The sequence below is a fragment of the Ambystoma mexicanum genome, chromosome 5p (assembly GCF_040938575.1).
Source record: "Ambystoma mexicanum isolate Mex_15411 chromosome 5p, UKY_AmexF1_1, whole genome shotgun sequence".
Taxonomy (NCBI): Eukaryota; Metazoa; Chordata; class Amphibia; order Caudata; family Ambystomatidae; genus Ambystoma; species Ambystoma mexicanum.
In genome coordinates, this window is record NC_090930.1 from 203488858 (window position 1) to 203510473 (window position 21616).

Below are 21616 nucleotides of genomic sequence, written 5' to 3' on the forward strand. Positions count from 1 at the left end.
GAAGAAGTCGTCCGTTCCGGGCTTCTCTAGTCGATACGAAATTGGAGCTTCAGTTCTGCAGCAGGGCTTCACCGGGCAGTTCAACGGTCCAGGAGGGTACAGCAAGCTTCTCTTCCAGTTTCTTTCATTGGATGTTTCTTCCAGTGGTCAACTCTGCCTTTTATTAAAAAGACCTTGCCTTTTATGCAGGTTTCTCCCATTCATGCACAGCCTAGCTGTCACTAGCATAGCAGGGTGGCTGTCCTCCAAGGACAGCCAGCCAGCCAATCAGCACTGGGTGCATTCAGGTAACCAAGGAGACTAAGGACAGAGAGTTTCGGGCACCAACCTCGCTTCCTGCCCTGCCAGATACACTGAGACAGTGGCGGGTTTCAGCACTGATGCCTGCCAAAGACAAAATTAACAAAAGAGTCAAACCTAGTTTGGCGCGCAGAGTCAAACCCAAGAAAGATGACACAAGCACGAAATTGTGAAAAAAGAAGACCAGGACCATATTGACAAAATGGGCATCCATGGATACATTACTGCAGCTGAGGATTCAGCCTGCGGTAGAAACACACAATGGTAGGAAAATTAAACTACTGCCACCAGCCATTAAATGTAGTGAGGGTATCATAAAAACATGTTACATGAGAAAGTAGGAAAAGGGGCTACTAAGTAACCCTCCGAGTACTTCCCCATAAGATGGGTTTTAATGGACCTACATAGTAAAAAAAGTTAAGTAATATCAATTTCACTTTACTTCTCTTGGGAACAGTAGTTTACCCAAGAGAAGGTATTTAAACCTTAAGAGCAATCCAAAGGACTTCTCTATGATACGACACTGAGGGTGTTGTGTGTCACAATACAAAAGGTGATGCCTATGGAGTTTGTCAGACTCCAAAGTTACAGAAACAGAGAGTCCAAATCAGATCAATAAAATAGAGGAGAGAGTGAGAAAAAGGTCTCACTCACTCCAGGATAAAAATAAAAAGTTCTAAAGTTCAGCAAAAGAGCTGGGGGTCTGAAGGTTGAAGGGAATTAGCACAGAAATTTGAATTCTCGCTAACACTCGTCCACGCCCCCCAGACTAAGGAACAGGAGGATTTAATCCACTCATGGATGAATCTCCTAATCCAGTCAGTCATATTTTCTGGAGAGACCATCAGCATTTTGGTGATGACACCCTGACCTGTGTTCTATGGTAAAATCAAACCCTTGGAGGCTGACATGTCCAGCTTAAAGACAATGCATTTGTTTCTGGGGTTCCTGACCGCTGGCACTCGGTTCCAGCAGTAGCAAGGAAGTAAAGCCAGCAGGGAGAGGGGACCCAGCAACTGACACCAGGCACTCAGTTCCAGCAGCAGCAAGTAAGTACAGTCAGCATCCTTGGAGGCTGATTGGCCACCTTAACAATTTAGGATTCCCCCCCTTTATCTGCATTAACCATCTCAAGTGTTGGTGGTCTGTCTGAATTACAAAAGTAGATCCATACAAGTATGGACACCTTAACAATTTAGGATTCCCCCACTTTATCTGCATTAACCATCTCAAGTGTTGGTGGTCTGTCTGAATTACAAAAGTAGATCCATACAAGTATGGTGTAACATTTTTCACAGACCACACAATGGCAAATCACTCAAGTTCAATAGTTGCCCACCTTGTCTCACGGTCCTTCAGTTTCCTACTGATGAAGCAGGTGCCTTTCTCTTCCAGCTGACTCAAAACTGCACCTATCCGTGTATTAGAAGCATCTGTCTGTACAATGAAGGATTGGTTGTAGTCAGGAGCTCTCAAGACTGGAGCTTGACAAAGGGCTTTCATCAGTCCTTCAAAAGCCTGAGTGCACTCCTCATACCACCTGACCTTCTTGGGGAATTTGGGTGAGGAGATCACATTCAAGGGAGAATCTATGGTCCCATAGTTTTCGATGAAGTTCCTGTAATACCCAGTGAGACCTAGAAAGGCTCTCACTTGGGTTTGAGTATTCGGGGAGGCCCAGTCTTGTAAAGCGTGTACTTTGCTAGGAAATGGCCTTATTTCACCTCCTCCTATCTCAATTCCAAGGTAGACCAATTTGCTCTGACCAATTTTACATTTACTAACCTTTATAGACAGATGGGCCTGTCCAAGAGCCTGCAAAACATATTCAAGGTGGTTATGATGCTCTTCCCAAGTGGGGCTGAACACTGCAATGTCATCCAAGTATGCAATGCAGGAGTCCTCCATCCCATTCAGAACTTGATTCACCATCCTCTGGAATGTAGCAGGTGCATTTCTGAGCCCAAAAGGCATAACCTCAAACTTGTAGAGGCCTCCTGGGGTAGAAAATACAGTTTTCTCCTTGGCATGATCTGTCAGAGCTATTTGCCAATAGCCTGAGGTCAGGTTAAATGTACTGAGGAACTTGGCTGAACCAAGTTTGTCACCAGCTCATCTGTCCACGGTAAAAGACGGCCATCCGTTGTGGTGACTGCATTAAGAGCTCTATAGTCCACACATAATCTCAATTCTTTGGATCCTGCCTTTGGCACTAGTACAACTGGACTAGCCCAAGGACTTGTAGATGGCTCCATTACCCCAAGATCAAGCATCTCCTTGACCTCTTCCTTTTTGTGGGATCTTACATGGTCTGACATTCTGTAACCCCTGATTTTCACGGGCATACAATCACCAACGAGAATATCATGCTGGCCCCAAGGGGTCAAGCCTAGTGTTAGTGAAAACAGGGAGGCAAGCTGGTTTAACAGAGCTTTGCACTCCTGATGTTGCAGAGTCAGATATGAAGAGAGTTTTACTCCTTCAACCTTCTCATCTGAAGGTTGTCTCCTGAGGAGGTCAGGTAGAGGCTCACACTCCTCCTTCTCCTGATCAGAGGCTAAAAGCAAAGCTCCTAGTTCTGGTCTGGAAACATAAGCCGTTAGACGATTAAGGTGAGAGATTCTAGGGGCCTGCTTGGGATTGCCCAAGTCCATCAAATAATTGACCTCTCTAAGTTTGCCCACAACCTTGAAGGGTCTAATCCATTTGTCCTGTAAGGCCCTCTGTCTTTTAGGTACCATGACTAGGGCAAGCTGGTCTGGAGTAAACGCCACCATGTTGGCCTTCTGGTCATGCCAATGTTTGACCAGAGCCGGACCTGCTTTCAAGTTATCAGAAGCTTCTGTCATCATGAGTGCCATTCTCCTCCAGAGACCTAGCACATAATCAGTGACTCTCACTGGCTTGAGGGAAGGAGCATTCTCCAACCCTTCCTTGATTATGGCCAAAGGGCCTCGAACCGGATGACCATAGAGCAGTTCAAAGGGGCTGAAACCAACCCCTGCTTTAGGGACTTCTCTATTAGCAAAGAGAAGGCATGGCAGTAGAAGGTCCCACCTTCTTCTAAGGGGTTCCTCTAAAGCACCTATCATGTACTTCATAGTTCTGTTAAACCTCTCCATCAACCCACTGGTTTCAGGATGGTAGGCTGTTGAGAACTTGTAGGTCACTCCACAGTTTTTCACATTGTCTGCATGTAGTGGGACGTAAAATGTGACACTCTGTCAGAGATGACCTCCTTAGGAAAACCTACCCCGGTAAAGATACCAAGGAGGACCTTAGCCACTGCCTGAGCAGTGACAGTTCTCATAGGTATGGCTTCAGGATACCTGGTAGCATGGTCTTCCACAACCAGTATAAACCGGTTGCCAGAAGAAGTTGGAGGGTCTAGTACTGACTGTACTAGGTTACTTTGCATTTCTGGAAGCTATTTTTGTATCCATTTAATTTTTAAGGAGTGTAATTAAACTGGTAAGTCTAGTATTCTGAGCACAACCCTGCTTGGACCTCGGTGGCCCCTCTGGGTCTCCTTGTTGTGAATTGGTAACTCTCCCTCTAGATGTTACATATAGTAAATGGTCAATCTCGGTGTAACCGTTTTGCTATGTATTAGAGGTTAAGAGGGTAATGTGGCCTTTTCATGTACTGGCATTTGAGGGTCCAGCTCATGATTGTATTTGTATCACTCTCTAGTGTTGCCTTTCTCTCCCCACCCCTTAGGCTTTATAGGTACTGAGTTTATCACTAGGCGCTAGACACTTCTAGTGGGAAGGGTCTACATTTGTCCCTTTGCTGTTTTTGTACATACACCATGTCTTTCTATGCATTAAGTGGAACTCAAAGGACTTATTTGAACATAGTTACAGTGTGTGTTTTTATAACAAAATGTATATTTGTCAGTATACCAGTGTACAGTATTCTCTGGGGGGACACCTATAGGGATTAAATGTACATCACTACCAGCATACCTCCTCTCTGTCTTGCTTTCAGGTTATGTGGTTTTAAATTCCTCACCAGAGGGCTGAGTAAAGATCTCCATAAGAAGCCCCATCACTGCCTCCCTCTAGGTACTACAGTTAGTATATGCTTTACTTGTGATGTTGTGGGCAACACTGTAACTTCATGCATTCCCTTTTGTGGGTCTGCGCAGGGCTATGTAATACGTGTCACTTCTTTCTAGGGATTCCTTTTTCTCCCCACTCCTTTGCATTGGGATTCCCAGAGTATGCCACCAAATATAGGTCTGGTATTATCTATAGGAGTGGGAAGGGTCTCACCTAAGGCCCTTTACCTTGTGTATCTAAAGTATATTTCTGTGTGCTGTCTCCTAACCCCATTGTACTTATTTCAAATTCCAGTGACTTTGTAATAAAGTGTATGTTTTTCAGTATAATCTCTTGGGTTGTCTATGGTGGGAACGGACTGTACCTATCCACTAGCCTTATGTCCTCCCTCGAGTGAACCCTAAGATTGCTAACCATACCATGATTTTGATCTATCTTTAGATTGGAACCCCATCTCACACTTCGGATAGATGGTTGTACACCCTTTACCAGAGGGCTGTGGAACAATCTCCCCAACAGCCCCCAAAAGAAATGAATTAAGTAAGGGAACAAGGTTGAACAAGACCTCTCTGCAAGATCACAGGCCAGGGATCACACAAACTGTCTGCAGAGGTGCTGTGGGGTCTCACTGAAAGATGGTGAAGTTGCACAAAGAAAAGCTGCTCCAAACACAGCCAATCCCCACATTAATTCCATCTAGCCAGACGGAATGGGCACCTATCTAATGCCCACTTCAATTTTCCAGGAACCTTGGAATCTTCTAGAGTGATCTTGTCCTAACACCCCGGGTTAAAGCTATCATAAGGAGCTGCTTCTTCTGACTCCATACTATCCCATGCATCATTCCATCATGCCCTGACATTCACACAAAGGGCCATAGAAATGATCACACTTGTACTTTCAAGGCAAGACTACACCAGCAGCTAATTGTGTTTCTATGTGATAGTATCGGTGAGAAAACCCAGAGATGGAGTTTTAACAAGCTGCAAATAAAGGTGAAAAAAATATGAGCCCCTTTTCACCACACCTAGTATCTACATACATTTAGTATCTGTGGTCTCACAGCGCAATCTAGTCGATTTTACATTCATGTGATTCAATTTCTACACATTTTTCTACAGTTGTTTATTTTAATGTACCTAACATTCATTCTACCTACACTCGACCTAAAAAGTACCTTTTACTGGGGGATACCTCACCAGCCCCCCTTCCCTCATCGACCCCTGAAGCTTCCCTTAATCCCTCCTATTCATCTTTTTAAAACTACACTTTTATTCTTTTTTCAATTAGATTTCAACCCTGCAATACTGCATTATTCTGTTTGCATTTCTTTCTGCAACGTAATCACTGGTTACCCCTATTCCTTGGCTTCGTAGAATACAAAACGTCGAAAATGCAACCCCAGATTGCTCCTGAGACTGAAAAGATACAAACACATCCCCCAGCACTCATAACACTCCATTGGCTCCCGACCGAAGAATGCATCACACATCCTGCCTTCCATGACAGGGGTCCTAAATCAGTCATGGAAATTCACAAACTACTTATCATCGAGAGCCCGCTAATCCAGAAATGATGCCCTAGTAATGGAGCTAAACTTCCACCAAAAACAGCATGGAATAATTTCCTTCTTCCCCCTCTCAAACAAAACCCTTGAGCTCTCTGTCCAAATACCTGTGCACAGGAGGACACAACCTACCCTTCAGGAAACCTTGAAAACCCTGGCTATTCAACCAACACCAGCGCAAGATACGCACCAAAATCTGCTCCATTAACACCACTGCAAGACCAACACCTCAACCTACAACACACCTATTGGCAGCACTCTCAAGCCAACATAAAGCGGCCTGAAAAAACATTGGGTGCAAGCAGTCAAAAACCTTGACTTCTGCCGACAGTGAAAACTTAACTTCTCCCTTAGTCTCTAATTCGGAATCCTCTCTTGTACCTTGAACCTGAGAGCTACTGCTTGCAAATGATTGCTGTACCTGGGTAAAAAAGGCAGCATGTGAAATGTTATAGTAGCAGCTGGTTATTTGAGGACTACACCGGTCATGCATAAGAAGCCCTTAACTGGCCATACAAGGCATTGTTACAATCTAAAGTCAGAGCCATGCATATGAGGGTTCTTCTGAGTCTGACCATGGCATATCAAGGAAAGCACTCTATATGGATGGCAGTAATGTTATAATCTATGAAATATTACAGTTTAACATAAGCAATGTGGCTTCTTGAGACAATACATTTCATGGATTGTCACTTGCTTTTACGTTAGGGCAGGGTTCTGCAACCTTTGCCTCTCCAGAGGTTTGGACTACAACTCCCCTTAGAGCCTTAGATATAGCCAGCATAGTCAATGGTTAGGGGGTCATGGGAGGTATAGTACAAAACATGTGGCGAACCAGAGGTTGCAGACCCCTGCCTTAGGGTAAAGAGGTCACGCGTGTGTCACTTGCTGTGCGAGCAGCTGATGCATTGTCACTACCCTTTGATTTTTGGTGAATCAGACTCCCTATCCCTTAAGATCGGGGCATTATCTTCAATACAAGGGACACCTATACCTTATGTTGGAATTTAATATCCAAGAAACTCAAAGGGCATAAGCAAAATGGTGGGAAGGAATAATATTTGCCCTTACACATTTATATTGCACAGAATAAGAATATAGGAAAACATGAACTTTCTTAGAGAATAGTTGAACAATTTGGGCTGTTCCATGCATGATTTCTAGCAACACAGTATATGATAATAAAAAGATCCGACTTGCCCCTTACCTGGAGCGCCCACATTACCGGGAACACCTGGGAAGCCAGGCTGTCCTGGGTCTCCTGGCTTCGTCAAAGTCTGGCCCGGCTCACCCTTTTCACCTGAGAAGGAGAATATCTGCTGTTTAAATATAGGTTGGGGGTCACCATTAAACAAAAGTTAACCTTTTATTTAACAGAATAACACATACAAGTACACATTATGCTGTGGGCCAGGTGTTAAGATGGATTTTGACAGGTAAACCTATTATGGTGAACAGGGAAGATACTGAAGTCTAGCCAGACCCAATCAAGGTAGGGCACCAGAGCTGCAAAGCTTAGACTGAGGAGGGCTGCGAGAGGGGTCTAGAGGTACAGTGATTTTGCACAGAACAGCACCAATAATTCCAGTTAGAGTGGTAAGTGCAAAAATATACAACCTTTGGAAAACATTAAGCAAACAAATCCTCTAGTGAAATATTGTCACCCACTTACAATAAAAACAGATGCATACATTCACTCCTGGGAGAAGAAAAAGCATTTGATTCAATAACCAGTGTAAAACAGGTAAGTCAGTGGATAACATTTAGCAGAAACACTGTCGAGTAACCACAAATCGGTTCCCTAACACTTGGTGAGTCCAGCTGTAAAATGGTCTGGGGCCTTGAGCCCTAAAGCCATCAGTTCCAAAGTTGAATGAATTATATTTTTGCTCGAATTTCTCCATTAACAAATACAAACAGTTAAGATAACACAAACATTAAACATCAGACAAAAACAAATACATTAATAACAGCCATAACACAGCTGAGAAAATGAAAAATAACCGAGCCCCTGACCCCAGAGCCAAAAGCTCCCCACCCCCCATCCCTGCTAAAAAATAAATCTACTTTTCAGGTAGGTTGACTAGGTGATTGGAAGTGGTTATGATACAAAGATCAAAGAGGTGAATAAAGTCCAAGTAAGTAAATCCTAGACAGGAGAATAGGCCTAGGAAGGGCTCCTTGACCAGGCCTCCACCTACTAAAGTCAGGAAAGAGTGAATTAGGGACAAGACTTTATGCCCATTCAAGCTTTCAAAGTGGCAGGTGCTGTCCAATCATGGACAGGCTCTGGACACAGATTCTGCCCGGCAACAGAGGCTCTACGGCTTGGATATGGGCTGGGTCCAGACAGACCCAGCCCCAACATCCAGCCACATGCACTTTGCCCAGGAAAGCAGGACCTTTGCTCGCGAAAGCGTTTTGCATTTATGGCAATTCCAGACCTGAGCGGGCAGGTAGAAGGACAAAGTACAACATTGCCAAAAGGATAGACTATAATCTCGTAAAACATCTACGGTACTCTTGTTGGTATTATGCTGTAAAATGCAAAGGTGCATTAGGGAAGAGTAAAACATATGGTAGAAAAATATCACTTCCACCAGCCCATTCTGGACACAATTGTATATAAATGTAATTGTAACCACAAAGTTGAAAAAGGAAAGGTGATATGGATAAAAAGTATCCTTACCTCACTTCCCTTTAAAGTAATGTATGCAGCTTTAAAAATATATATTACGGGAGAAAGGGCCCCCAGAACAGATAGTCTTAGGGACTGATCAGTTTTCACATAAAAGTCAGCAAAAAGCAAGACAAGTAAAGCCGGGGGCTTTGGTTACCTCGAAAAAGCCAGGTCAAGACGAAGACAATACCAACAAGATGTTTGTGATCTTTGAATAAATCTGCATAGGTTTAAAAACATCCTCTTTCTATTGATGAGGAGTTCCCCCACCCACAAGTCCCCCACCTCCAACCACCTCCTCCCCATCCTTATCAACACTGACCCTCATTATCCATGTATGTTGTGGGCAACTTCGAAATGGATTGTGAATGCAATTTCAAAATCCGGTAACCTTTCCTCTCTATTTTGTAAATAAATAAAATAAATCATGGATCCTTCTTACTTCTATCAAATTACGTTGTGTAATTCCTATTCATGTCCTTTTAGCAACCACAAATAGATTTACCAAACTCGAAGGATTGATTTAATATGGATTTTCTTTGCCTCGCTGAGCCATGGTTCCATAAGAACAGCATGACCTAAAGGATCTAATGCCCTACAAAATACATTTTACAAAATGTAAGTAGGGGTGGCCCTCATTCTTAGGGATCCCCACAAAGTCACATTCTCAGTGAGTGTGAAAGTTCTAAAATGTACATTTGGCCAGAGGCACTGCGATTCTGCATGGTCCCAAGGAGTAAATCAACATTTCCCTCTGATGGGTAACCTTTCCCTCTGATGGGTCCTGATGAAAGGTCTCATCACCGATGGGGCTCAGTGATGTTCCTCCGAGAGGCGCTACTTCTAGCAGGCTGAGGGATTCCAAAAGACACTTGTCAGTGTGAGTAACCTCACACGGTTAGCTATATTTAGCCAACTAGGTGGTTGCAGCCCACTACTTGAGATTAGTGGCTCACGCAGAAAGTCAGAAGGAGTCAGACAGAAGGGTGGCATTTCAAGTCAAGGTTTTTATTCAACAAAAAGAAAAAAGGACCTTTCTTTCCCTATAACTAAATGGGATGCCCTACCTAACTGAATTCTATCCCGGGTGCTCGTCGCCAGGCTGGTTGTCAAACTAAAGAATCTGTCCTCTGTACAAAACTTTCCTACTCCGACTGTACCACTAACCAAAGGTATTCAGCAAACAAAAAATGCAACCAGGAGAGCGACTCTATTCTCCTGGTCCAACTGGTCAAGCCTTCAGGGCTGACTTCTAATAGTCTCTGGCAACGGTTCTGATAAGTCCTTGTAACTCCTCCCAGGGACCTCTCTGGTCTTGGTTAAATGGGCAACAATTGCGCTTCCTCAGCAGTATACATATTCCGGGGTTTCCTCCTTCTGGTTTATTGTAACAAGCGAGATCACTCCCATAATGTCTCTGGCTTTGACCGTAGCTTCCACAAACTCTCTGAGGATGGGGACTACTCCTGTGGTAATCTTTGTTCTTGATATCCCTTGGGCAATTAATTTAAGGAGGGATATTACTCCCTGGGCACTCTTCAGCCTTGATATTCTTTCTGTAGTCACTGTGACGAGGGATACTACACCAGAGACACTTTTCACTCTGGGTACTTTCTCTGTAATTGTTGTGATGAAGGATGTTACTCCCAAGATACTCTTCACTCTTGGTATTTTCTCTGTAGTTAGTGACAAGGAAGATTACTACTGACGTACTCTTCAGTATTGCCTAAACCCCTACCCTGTCTCCCGTGACTCTGTTAACATTCTTTCTTGTGGGGGCACGTCACTGGTTTTTCACGGGGTGATGGTCTTGCGTCTTTTTGCGTTTGATACAGCACTGCGTTGGCTCAGCGGTTTACTTGACCTCTCTGTGTGGGCGTAGTTGAAGTACCGCATGGTCCACCTCCCTGAGGTCACGCCACCTTTCTCCAGCTTCTGCATAGGTCAGGTCCATGTTTCACGATGGAGAGTTCTTCCGAGCCTTCTACGATATCCTCACTGTTAAGGGAGTTTTCCTAAAGTCCTACTTGGTAATAAGAATTAAGAAAGCTATCCCCGTGGTTTGCAGATCCCCAACTCTGAGTATTAGTCTGCACTAACTCAGGACATTGGTAGAGTGGCAGAGCAGTCAGGCTTATTTTAAGAGGAAGATGTGAGCTGTAGGCAAGTACACTGAACCAGCTAGTAAAGTACATCAAAGAACCACTTACACTTAAATGTATATTAAAATATATATTTATTATATTAACACAAGAGCCACTGTTAAATATTTAGCAATATAAACCATCACACATAGATATCCTTATCAATACTTTCAAATAGTCACTTCTTAGTTGGTAGTTGCTGAACGCATACAATTGTTACAGGAGTTTGACAGTTCTATCGGTAATACCGCGCTCCCACAAAATAATACAGTAATTGTACTTAGTCTGCATACACATATAATATAGTGATTTTGGGAAGGAAAACAATTGGTTAGTGTTATCCTAGCAGAGCTTCAGGTTCTAGAGGCAGTTTTGCAGCAGAGCAAGTCTTTTAAAGTCAAAAACGCAAGGCAGTTTGTATTGGTTTAAAGTCTTGCAAAGCAGAAGAAATCAAAAGTTCCTGTGGATACCTTCTAGTCTCTGAGAAGGAAGATACAAGAAGGCTTAACCAATGTTGGTGTCCCTGTTAAAGGACTCTCTAAAGGGATAAAATCAGAGGCTTGAGTCAGAGGTAAGAGGTAGTTGCCCTGGACACCTCTCTATGCACTCCAATGCTCTGGAGCGACTTTCTGGAATCAGGTCAGCTATACCTTTTTCCCCATCATTCCTTTGGTTAGAAGAACATTTTCATGATGGATGCTCCACAATGTTGCAGCTCTGGAACCGATCTCTGGATTCCTTGATCTGATGATTGAAGGCAGGATAATGGATGGAGTTTCTCAGAAGCAGTCTTGAGGGAGGACCTGGAGCATGACTTTAAACAACTTCTTGGTTCACACTGTGGTTTTGGTGCCTTTTTTGCAGTACCAACAAAGAACCTGAATCGCCCAGACAATCTTCTTCACTTCCTGCAGTCCAGCACTCTGATGAGGGAATCTGGTTGAGTTGGATCGGATCTCTGTAGTGTCCGTGGGGGCTCAGCAAAGATTTTGAGAGATTCAGCTTTTCAACGATGATGCAGTCAAAATGGGCAGCAGGTCTCCTAGTATTGGAATTCCGCAGCTCTGGAAACTCCTAGGACAGCGGGCGATGGCTCAATTCAAAGTTTGTCTTGGGACTGGTTGTTCCCACCACCCAAATGTAAGGAGTCATCCTCTTCAGAGCTCCTCTGTCACACAGAAAACAGGGCCAAGACAGCATTGGTCGCTTCACAGTGTTGCAAAGGGTCTGCAGGTGTCTTTGTTCATCTTCTTCGGTTACCTCTGTGGTTGACCTGCTTTACACTCCAGAAGCCTCGAACTTTTATACAGTTCCAGCACAAACTCCTCTGCCATCTCTCTCAGCATTTTACAGAAAGGGTCCAATCAAGACAGCCAGATCCCTTGTGGAAGCTGGACCTATTCAGGCACTCCGGCAGACAAAGAACATGGGAGTGGAAGACTCCTCACCCACTTCCTGCCTTCCCAGACACTCTGCAGCCTAGGCAGGGATACTTAATGGTTCAAAATGCTGACTGGAGATCCAAAGAAGAATCCTGGCTAGGCCAAGCATCCCTTCCTGCATCTGGCATGGTGATGCACTGTTGGACTATCTGATCTGCGAAGGCCATGTGCGGTGCTACAGCCCTTGCACTAGTGGGACCAACCAGTTTCAGTGCCTTCTCGAGGATCCAGCTGACCTGAGCCTTCAGAAGTGTCCCTGAACCACGTGGAGATCTGAACAGCTCTCATGGGCTACCTAGCCAGAAGCGTTGTGTTCCACGGTTGCACCCACAACTTGGGTGGTTGCCAGCAAGAGGTACAATCCGCCTTCCCTATGAATTTGAGCATCCCAGCATCAAGGGATCTTGTGCCAGAGAAGCTTCTTCAACCGTGACTGGTAGGACGCCTGCCATCGTCTGTGTGTGGTGGCAGTCACTGGAACTCGCCTTCCCCCATCCCGTGAAGTGTCCTGAAGTGGCCTGCATCAGTGAATCTTGCATTTCTACATCGCCAGGGGTTGAACCTTACATCTGGATCAGACTGGAAAAATACTTGCACCCTCAGCTTCTGGGCACCACTCACCAGAACCAATGGCAGGGAATCCAACCTCCAGCGACACCCAGATGACCTATCAAGTCAGCTGGGAACATCAGAGTCAGGGGGTAAGTAAACACAAAACATTTGTCCCCACATGCCCAGTCTCTTTGTATCCCAGCATTCCAGTCCATTGCCCTTTAGTCACTGGACCTGGGTAGTATTATCAGAAAGATAAGAACACAATTTATTTACCAAGTAACCTTGCTAAATATCTTCTTTTGAACAATCACCAACACAAGTAAAATTAGAAATTACCTACACAGACTACATTCTGGGGGGAAGCATTGTGGCTACTGTGACTTTTGGGCACAAGGCCCCATTTGTCTTAGGAATTTGACTACTGAAGTTGGGGAAATTAATTTGTGACTTGGTCCCATCTGTACAGCATTAATTTACTTACCTCCTGTGTTTTTCAAGAAATTTGAATGCCTTTAAAAATGTATAGATGTTTATTATTGAGTATTTGCGATAAGATCACCTGCTAGTTAGGGTGTGTAAAGGCCTAGAATAAATATTAGTATTTGTATACATTTCTGTCTACATTTTATTATTGTGTACTTCTACATGTGGACACTTTGTGGACCCCTGAACCCGCTCACACTCTCCTGAGAATAGCCTTGACTGCTCTGCACAATTACCTTGATTGGGATTTGGCTAACTTCTCATAGATCCTGTTCATTGAAACTAGGGTGGATTCTAGAAATCCATACACATTTTAGCCAAGATGCTTCTTTGAAATTGCAAGTTCAGCCTTCACTCAGCTCGCAATGTTCCAATTTATCCAGCGAGTCTGCATCCTAACCAGGTCCATGGCCATCATTTAAGGTTCTCCAGAGGTCGGAGCTGAGACCCCTGAGGTCTCCCTTGCTACCCCTAAAAAAATGAAATCTTTTTGAAAAAATCAAATTGAGGCACCTGCCCTGTGCCCACAGCATGTAGTTCGTTGTTTCTAGAGTGGCTGATTTTCTGATAGCTATAGCTATTAAGATAGCCCAGTGGGTTGAGTGCTCGCTGCTGCAATGTGGGTGTGATCTGCAGGTTGCAGGTTCGACTCCCGGCAAGGTCAACTCAGCCTTTCATCCTGCTGAGGTTGATAAATGACTACCAACACAGGTCGGGTAATATTGTATGTATATTTGTTCTATATGAAGCACTTAAGTGCTTATTAAGTGCTATATAAGAACACATCATTATCGTTTGGCCTTGGACGTCTGCTTGCATTCACAGTAAATTGGTAATATGGGCCTATACACGCTGAAGGTTGTGTTCCATCGTGTCCTGTGATGTCACTTTGGGTGGGGCCAAATGACATCACTTCCTGTGATGTCATCAGGGGGTTCAAGGGTCATGTGATGTCACTTCCGCTACCACTGCCATTTTGGTGAAATGACGTCCCTGACCAGGTCGAAACAGAAGAGGAGGAGAAATCTCAGACACCAAAGACAACTCAAGAAGAGTTCCCTTCAGTCAAAGAAGGATTCTGAGTCTGCAGAGTCCCAACGCACTTTGGAAATGTCACTCTAATTCTTATCTTCCGTAATGAGAGGCCGCATATAGGTACTGACGGTGTCCAGTACTCCTGCCTTTATGCTCATTCAATGCAGGGAGGTGCAGCAAGGTTTCTCTGGAAGTAAGGAAGTCCTTGAGGCTTGCTACCCAACATTGCTGCCGGGTTAGAGGAAGGGAACACCGAACCACCAGTCCCCTTGGTCTCTCGAGAAGTCACATGTCTTGTAACACTGTCAGAGGTTTGCTTCCAGACTGGGCTTTGCAAGATTCACTAGAAGGGCTTCCCCAACTGGGAGCTTTAGTTTCACGCCTTCTTATGTCTACAATTTTTTATGTATGGAATTTTAGAAGTTCTCCCAAAAAGGAAGCAGAATCTCTGCTGTTGGCAGCATCTGTACACTAGAAGTGCAAATTCACTGGCCACGGCCTGTCATTACACCGAATCGTAACCATTATCTGGGAAAGTCTGCCCTCTAGTGGTGATATTGAGATTTTTTTAAAAATAGATATTTAAAGGGGACTTTACTGGAAACCGACATGGGCAGGCTTGACGGAACCCCCTTGAATAACCTTATCTGATCCAGCCAAAAAGAATTTAAATCAATTTCTGCATTTCTAAGCAGCCACAACGCCATACCCACCGCCACACCTTATTGGAAATTATCCTTGGTGACAATGCCCTCTATCAAATGCCAAATGGCATTTCAAAGCTGGCTTCGTCTTTTCAAAATAGCACAAATGAAGGCAGTACTGAGGGGAGCGATGCCTGTGCGCAAAAGAAATCAGCTTTTTAGGATGAATTTTTTGGTAGCGTTTCTGATATTGTCCAGTGGGTGGCAGTATGCCCAAATCTTTAAGAACGTGGTGCTCTTAGTTACAGATCCTATTGTAGTGAACTTGGTGGACCCAAAGTTAAAAGGGTTTTTTGTAAACTGATCCAAAACATAATAGACAGATAGGCCGTCATGTGAATTTTACTAAAGAGAGAATTACAAAACAAACATATATGTGTCACATACTGCAACACAAATGGAGGTCACTGGGTTTCACAAACATGGCATAACTAACTTCTCTCAAGCACTGTCTAAGCAGTGGGAATTACAACATGTTAAAAAAAAAAACTAACCTGGCACTCCTCGAGCACCTTCCAGGCCTGATACTCCTTGAACACCCTTTTCACCAGGAGGGCCCTGTGGGCCGAAGCCCGGATTTCCCGCTGGGCCCCTGTCACCAGGGGCACCGGGCTGGCCTGGATCACCTGGAAAACCTCGGTCCCCTTTCGAGGAAAACCCTCCCTGCAAGAAAATAAAATGATGTATTAACAACAGGTCACGATAAGAGAAGTGAAGCCAAGTTGGCCAAGACCACAATCGAGCTTTGGGGATGCGAAGCAAAATCAATGGCAAACAACGTCATCAGAAAATGTGAAAAATATTAAGAGACATGCATAAAAAGTGAAGTCATGGGATATTTTCCTCCTGCGAATCCCAGTGGTAAATATTGCAACATTATGAGGTGAAATGCATAACCCCGCCCCCCATGAGGTATGCATTATAACTCCCCGCACCCATGGCAAGGGAATACACATTTTAATGGCCTCATTATGAGTTTGTCAGCAAATCTGCCGAAAAATATCGCCAACCGGAATAACTCTTACTGCCACTAAATCCCACAGATATACTGCCGCATTAGAAGTGGTTGTAGGGTGGCGTAAATCCCCATTTTTCGAGCCCATTGGACTCCAGAGGGATTTCGGCAGAATTTCCGCCGGCGGTAATTCCACTGATTTTTGCCGGTGGAAAGTTTTGGCTCCAACTATCAGCCGGAGGTAATCCTACCTGACTACCGCCAAACTCTTTGTTCAGTTCGTGGAGTAATTTGACAGTAATGCGGCAGTAACGGAATTACCACATTACCTGAGATTTGACTGCACTGCTATACTCGTAATGAGGCCCAAATGTCTGTGTAGTGCATCCCTTCTGCTTAAGGTGTACAATCTGCTGAAGAACCACCAAAATGTCTGCAAGCCTGGGCACCTCCATGGCAACTTTTTCTGTGTACTGCCCAGAAAGTGCATTACTGACCCTCCTGTGCATTACTGTACACAGGGCCTAGCAATAAGATCAACTGATGTTTTATATTTCCACCCCACTGTGCTCTAGCACCCTAAAGCGTCTGTGTGCTGGATGGAATTACCAATAAAATATCTCAGACCAAATCACCGGACAGACTCAAATGACATGGTAAAATACTGCTTTAATTTCAACGAAGTAAAGCAGGGCCAATCGACTCATGCAGGATCACACTGTCTTTTCGAGCATCTGTACTTTATATAATGCTAGATGCTTCATCTATGACGTCATCCTACGTGGCAAACCGTGGAACCTATCGAGGGGGTATAGGATTAGGGGAACATGTCTACATATAGATAGTACACGTGTTAATCCCTCTTTGGTGGCCTCTTGTCTGTGAGACACACCCTGAGCTACTTCTATACACGTGGATGTAAAAGCGCATGGCAGACTTTTCTATTTGGTTGGCAACCCAAATCCAACCTTGGACATTCGGCTTGCTAGCAGCACATACATAGAAACGATAACCAAGTGCGTGGAGATACGTCAGTTCTCCCCTTGCTTTCACCATTAGGCTAACCTCTCTCATCGGTAAGCCTTATGCCAGTGTCTTCTGTTTGAAGGCTGACCTTGCCAGTCTGCACTGTCTCAGGACATTCGAGGGGGTGTAGGCACACCATTATCTTAGCTTCAGACTTAATGAATAGCTGTTATTTGCAAGCTTTCCATACCGTGTTTCGAGACCATGAAATTGCCCATGTCGATAGTGCATTTAACACCATTTCATTCAATTATGCTGGGTGCAGTTGCTCCTCTTGGCCTTTAGAGAATTGCTCACTCTATCCCATATAAACTTCATGCCCTTTAAATTGTCCAATATTTGATATCCGTAAAAATGTTCATGTTGCTCCTAACCTTGAGAAATATGTCCTCGCACATCGTCCTCTCGTTAGACTCCCTTTGTGCTTTCCCTCCGTCTCTCAAAAAAGCATCCACGGTTTCAAGCCAATGTACTCCTCTATTTTGCAAGGGAAAACAACTTCTTTATCATCTTTTCACTTTAAGATGCTGGGCTCGTATTTTGAGGTAGCTGGGTTGATTGACATAAGCCGTCATCCATTTTCTTCTGATGGTCGTCCTAAACGTTAAATATATACCTCTCCTAAGCAAGCTTCTATTTATTCTTTCTACCTTGGGTTTCAGCATACGTACAGTTATTGGCCAGTGAGTCACGTAATTCTTCTTTGTGTTCATAATTACTGTATCGTAGGGTACATGTTTCTCTTAGTGCTTCAGTTACATTGTCATTCCTAAGTATTTTCAGATCGTTTCAGCATAGGTACATAGATCTTCTTTGTGACATTCTTTTACTGTGGTCGGACTTTGGTTTAGCGCACATCCATTCTGTTCATCTTGGCAAAGTACATCCTTCTTGGTAACTTTCCACCACTATGTCAGCTTGCGGGTACACTCTGAAGGGTTGTCTGAGTGCATATCGTCTCTCATATACTCGACGAGGTGCAGGAATATTGCAAGGATTCAGGCGTGGGTTTCCCGTCATTGCTCTTCGTCTGTCATCCCAATATGATGGTGGCAAGGGGGTGGGGACTGAGGAGAAGACAGGTACCTCCTCCTCTGCACCTCAAATAGGGATCGATTTTCATTTGACACAGTCAACAACTCATAGCAAAGACTTTTTAGAACATTGCATGTGGTATTTCTGCATGCCTTACCGCCGGTGGAGCAATACATTCCAAATTGTGCAGATTTCTGCACGTGCTGACAGTCATTGCTGAATGTGAAAATCAGAGGGGAACCTCTGCATGAGGCCTCAACAGGCCTTAATGGAGTATAGTGCCTCAGCAAGCTTGGAAAGATGCAGGTAAGGAGATGGGCCGAGGGGCAGTTTATGTGCCATAAACATGTCCAGCTTTAACGGTAGATACCACATCCTGGTCTAGAGGTCCAAAGCATAGTTAGGTTCATTGCTGGATTGAATAGGCGAGCAGATTGGCAATTATAGGAAATGTGACAGGTCAGAAGGAGGAGACAGACCAGGACTTGTCATTTTCAACAATCTCGTTATTCAAATAATTTTTAAAATGCCTCAGTATCACATGTCTATGGATTTCCCTGCCTAACAAAACTAACTAGGGTGCTCATGGTATATTTGTGAAGATCAAAAAGAAAGTCGATCTTCGGTCCAAAACTAAGCGACGCTGACCCTACCACTAAGACAAAACAACTAAAGCCAAAGAGAATGACTCCCTTCTCCTAGAGTGGCTTTCTCAGCCTTAATATAGAATCTTCCGCTAGTTCTTGGCTATCCATTGCATTAATTCACTCCGTTCACTTCCAACTTCCTGGCTCCCCTTCTCCTGGTTTTGTAAGATCCTCTTTTTTGGTGTTCCTTGCCTTTGCATTTCCTTCACTTCGCCTTTCTCCAATATCTTTGAAAGTCTCTCTTCCTCTAATATCAAAATGAAGACTAATCTCCTTATTGTTCCAGTTTTCTGTCTTCCTCTGGTTATTTGACCCCTCACAGGGACGGGAATGATCATATATTATCTATACAATAGAGTAAAGATAAATAATTGCTGAACAAAAAGAGTGATAGCATTGTTGAAATGTTTCCATTTAGGAGTAAAAAAGGCACTATATTGCAAATGTAGACCCTTGTTGTTTTAGCCATGAATCGTATAGGGCAGAGACTGATCACATCTAATGTTAATCATTCCAAGAAGGGAAACCGGAATTGGGTCTAACATGCCCTATGGAAGACCCATGAAAGTATTGCGACCCAATAGTAAACCTGCGAGGTGCTCAGGGGTAGTGGTCCTCTTGCACCAGGATCCAACTCTCTTCATAGTCTTGTATCGGGTGCAACACTACCCCCTACCCGCACAATCTGCCAGAGCTCTTGGCCAGTATTCCAACCATCTCTCAGTCAGGCCCTAAAAAGTAGGGTATGATGGAAATCTTGCCAGAACCCCACTACTACTGGATACAGGGCACCATTGATGGGAAATCTGACTAACTACCACCCTGCGGCCGAGGATCCAATGGTAGGTTCTCATATTGCAGGTTTCAGAGGCTTGGCTCAGGAACATTGTTAGGGCAGAATTACATTTTTGAGAGTTCTGCGTCATCCCATTTTATGGGACGTCCAATGTTTTTAGCTTTTGTTTCTTAGGATCTTTGACCTTATGCTTGTGGTCAGAGAGACTTCTACTGATGCCTCCCCTCCCCAAGCACACACGTCAGATCAGTCATTTCTGAGAAGGAAGAGAATGAACTAATTCAGGGAACAAAAACATCAGCAGGATGGGACTAGTCGAAACAGGTTGTGCACGCTTTCAAATGTAGTTCTCGGAACTGATTAGCATAATGGCTGGGCTATCTTCGAAACATTCTTATGGAACGAGCATGGAGTACCTCTCCTGTCTGTGCAAGGTGCGCATGCAGGGATATAAAGGACATGAATCCCGCCAATGCTCATTGCATATGGTTCACCAAAGGACCTTTGGAGTAGCACCCCCAGACCAAGTGGGAGTGCACACGGGAAAGCATGTTTCATGGGATAAACATTACGCAGGCAATGCCATAATGAAACTACATGGACACAAAATGGCAACAACTGGAAACTGTGATTAGTGGGGAATTTGATAGCAGTTCCTGATAAATGCCCATCCAGTACCTTTACACAGGGCAAAATGGTTGGCTTGGACAATGCGTGTTTTAAACTGGACTTCAGAGCATGGAAGAGATATAAATGAAGTGGCACCGGTACACTTGGCTAAGACATTTCAGTCGCACATTTACAGCTGCAATTGCAACATTGACTCTCAGACTGCTTAGAAATAGCACTGGAATGCCAAACATTGACTTAGTACTTGACAGTGCTAGCTTAAAGAGATCCCGGGAGGGTGTGTTTTGATGAGCAAGGGGCAGGTAGTGGGTGAGAATGGCCACAGGGAATAGCATGGCCATGGGAAGCCAATGGGTGGGTAAATAACCAAGTACCTACAAGCTGCGTGTCCCTCCATACAAGTCATTTCCCTCCTAGCTGCACTCCAATTCAATCGTTTTCACTTAATGGTGGCACCTAAGTGTTAGGGGATTTTTTCTATAGTCTACTAACAGGTGAGACTCTATAAAACGATCCCTTGGTATACAGGCCGCAACTCATAATATAAGCCTGCGCTACCCACAGGTTTGGTAGGATGCCAGAGCAGCCAGGCTGATCTCATGGGGAGGATGTGAGCTGTAGGTAAGTACAGTGAACACAGTTAATGCATTAGCCCAAAGAAACTCTCACACACTTGCAGTTATAGTAAGATAGACATTTATTTTATATACACAAGGCAAAGTTATATTCAGGTATGTAAGTACTATTCAAACTAATTAACACAATAGAAAACATCAGCAACACGTGTTCAGGTGAGTAAACCAATATCGATGGAAGGTACCAGTCAGGAGCAGAGTTCAATGATAGTTCAATTCACTTATTAAAGTCACTCAGTCAATGTTCTGCTGTAAGGTAAAATGGTTATTCAGAGCCACTAATAGCAATGTACTACTGGTCCCAATGCTTTAGCAGTCCATTCCCTAACTAGTTCTTCAGAGTCAGTTGAGGAGGGGTGCAAAGTGATGTGTGGCAGCAGAAAAGACAAAGTTACTTCAAATACTTTCAAGAGGGATGCTTTGGGTGAATAAAAGGTTATCAGGGACCTTGTAAAGGACTCCTTATGGGTGCACAGGCACACAGGCATTAGGCCTAGGAGAACGGAATGGGTGAACACCCAAACACCGGATGCAGCACTCCCATAACACAGAAGCGACTATTTGGCTTGAGGTAAGTACTACCTCGAGCCCCACAGTACCTGAGGGGTGCCGAAGAAGATGCAAGTGGATTCTTTCCTGTGCAGCAGCGGTGGACCCGGTCTCCTGTTCCTTGGTTGTGGTGACAAAAGGAGGGACTCTGGAAGGGATGTCACAGCAGCAGTGAGAGAAAGGACCCACAGCAAGGAACGATTACTGCCCAGTCAATCCGCCTCGATTCTCCAGTGCTGCACTCTGTTGAGGGGACTTTTAGGAAGGGGATCTTGTCTCTGGAGGTCCAACTGAAGCTCACGAAAGTTCTGGGAAGATTTTTTCACAGGAAGATGATGCACTACAATTGGGTTGGAGGTCCCCTGGTAT

General features: G+C 44.3%; 1 protein-coding gene across 1 annotated transcript in view; it reads right to left on the minus strand.

The window, feature by feature from the left end:
- COL4A5 (collagen type IV alpha 5 chain) overlaps positions 1–21616 on the minus strand; it is a 568084-nt gene that overhangs the window by 244933 nt on the left and 301535 nt on the right. The window contains exons 25-26 of the mRNA XM_069612627.1: positions 15469–15637; positions 7139–7231 (exon numbers count right to left, since the gene is read on the minus strand). Of these exons, the coding sequence (XP_069468728.1) occupies positions 7139–7231; positions 15469–15637 (262 nt within the window). The remainder of the gene's footprint in view (positions 1–7138; positions 7232–15468; positions 15638–21616) is intronic.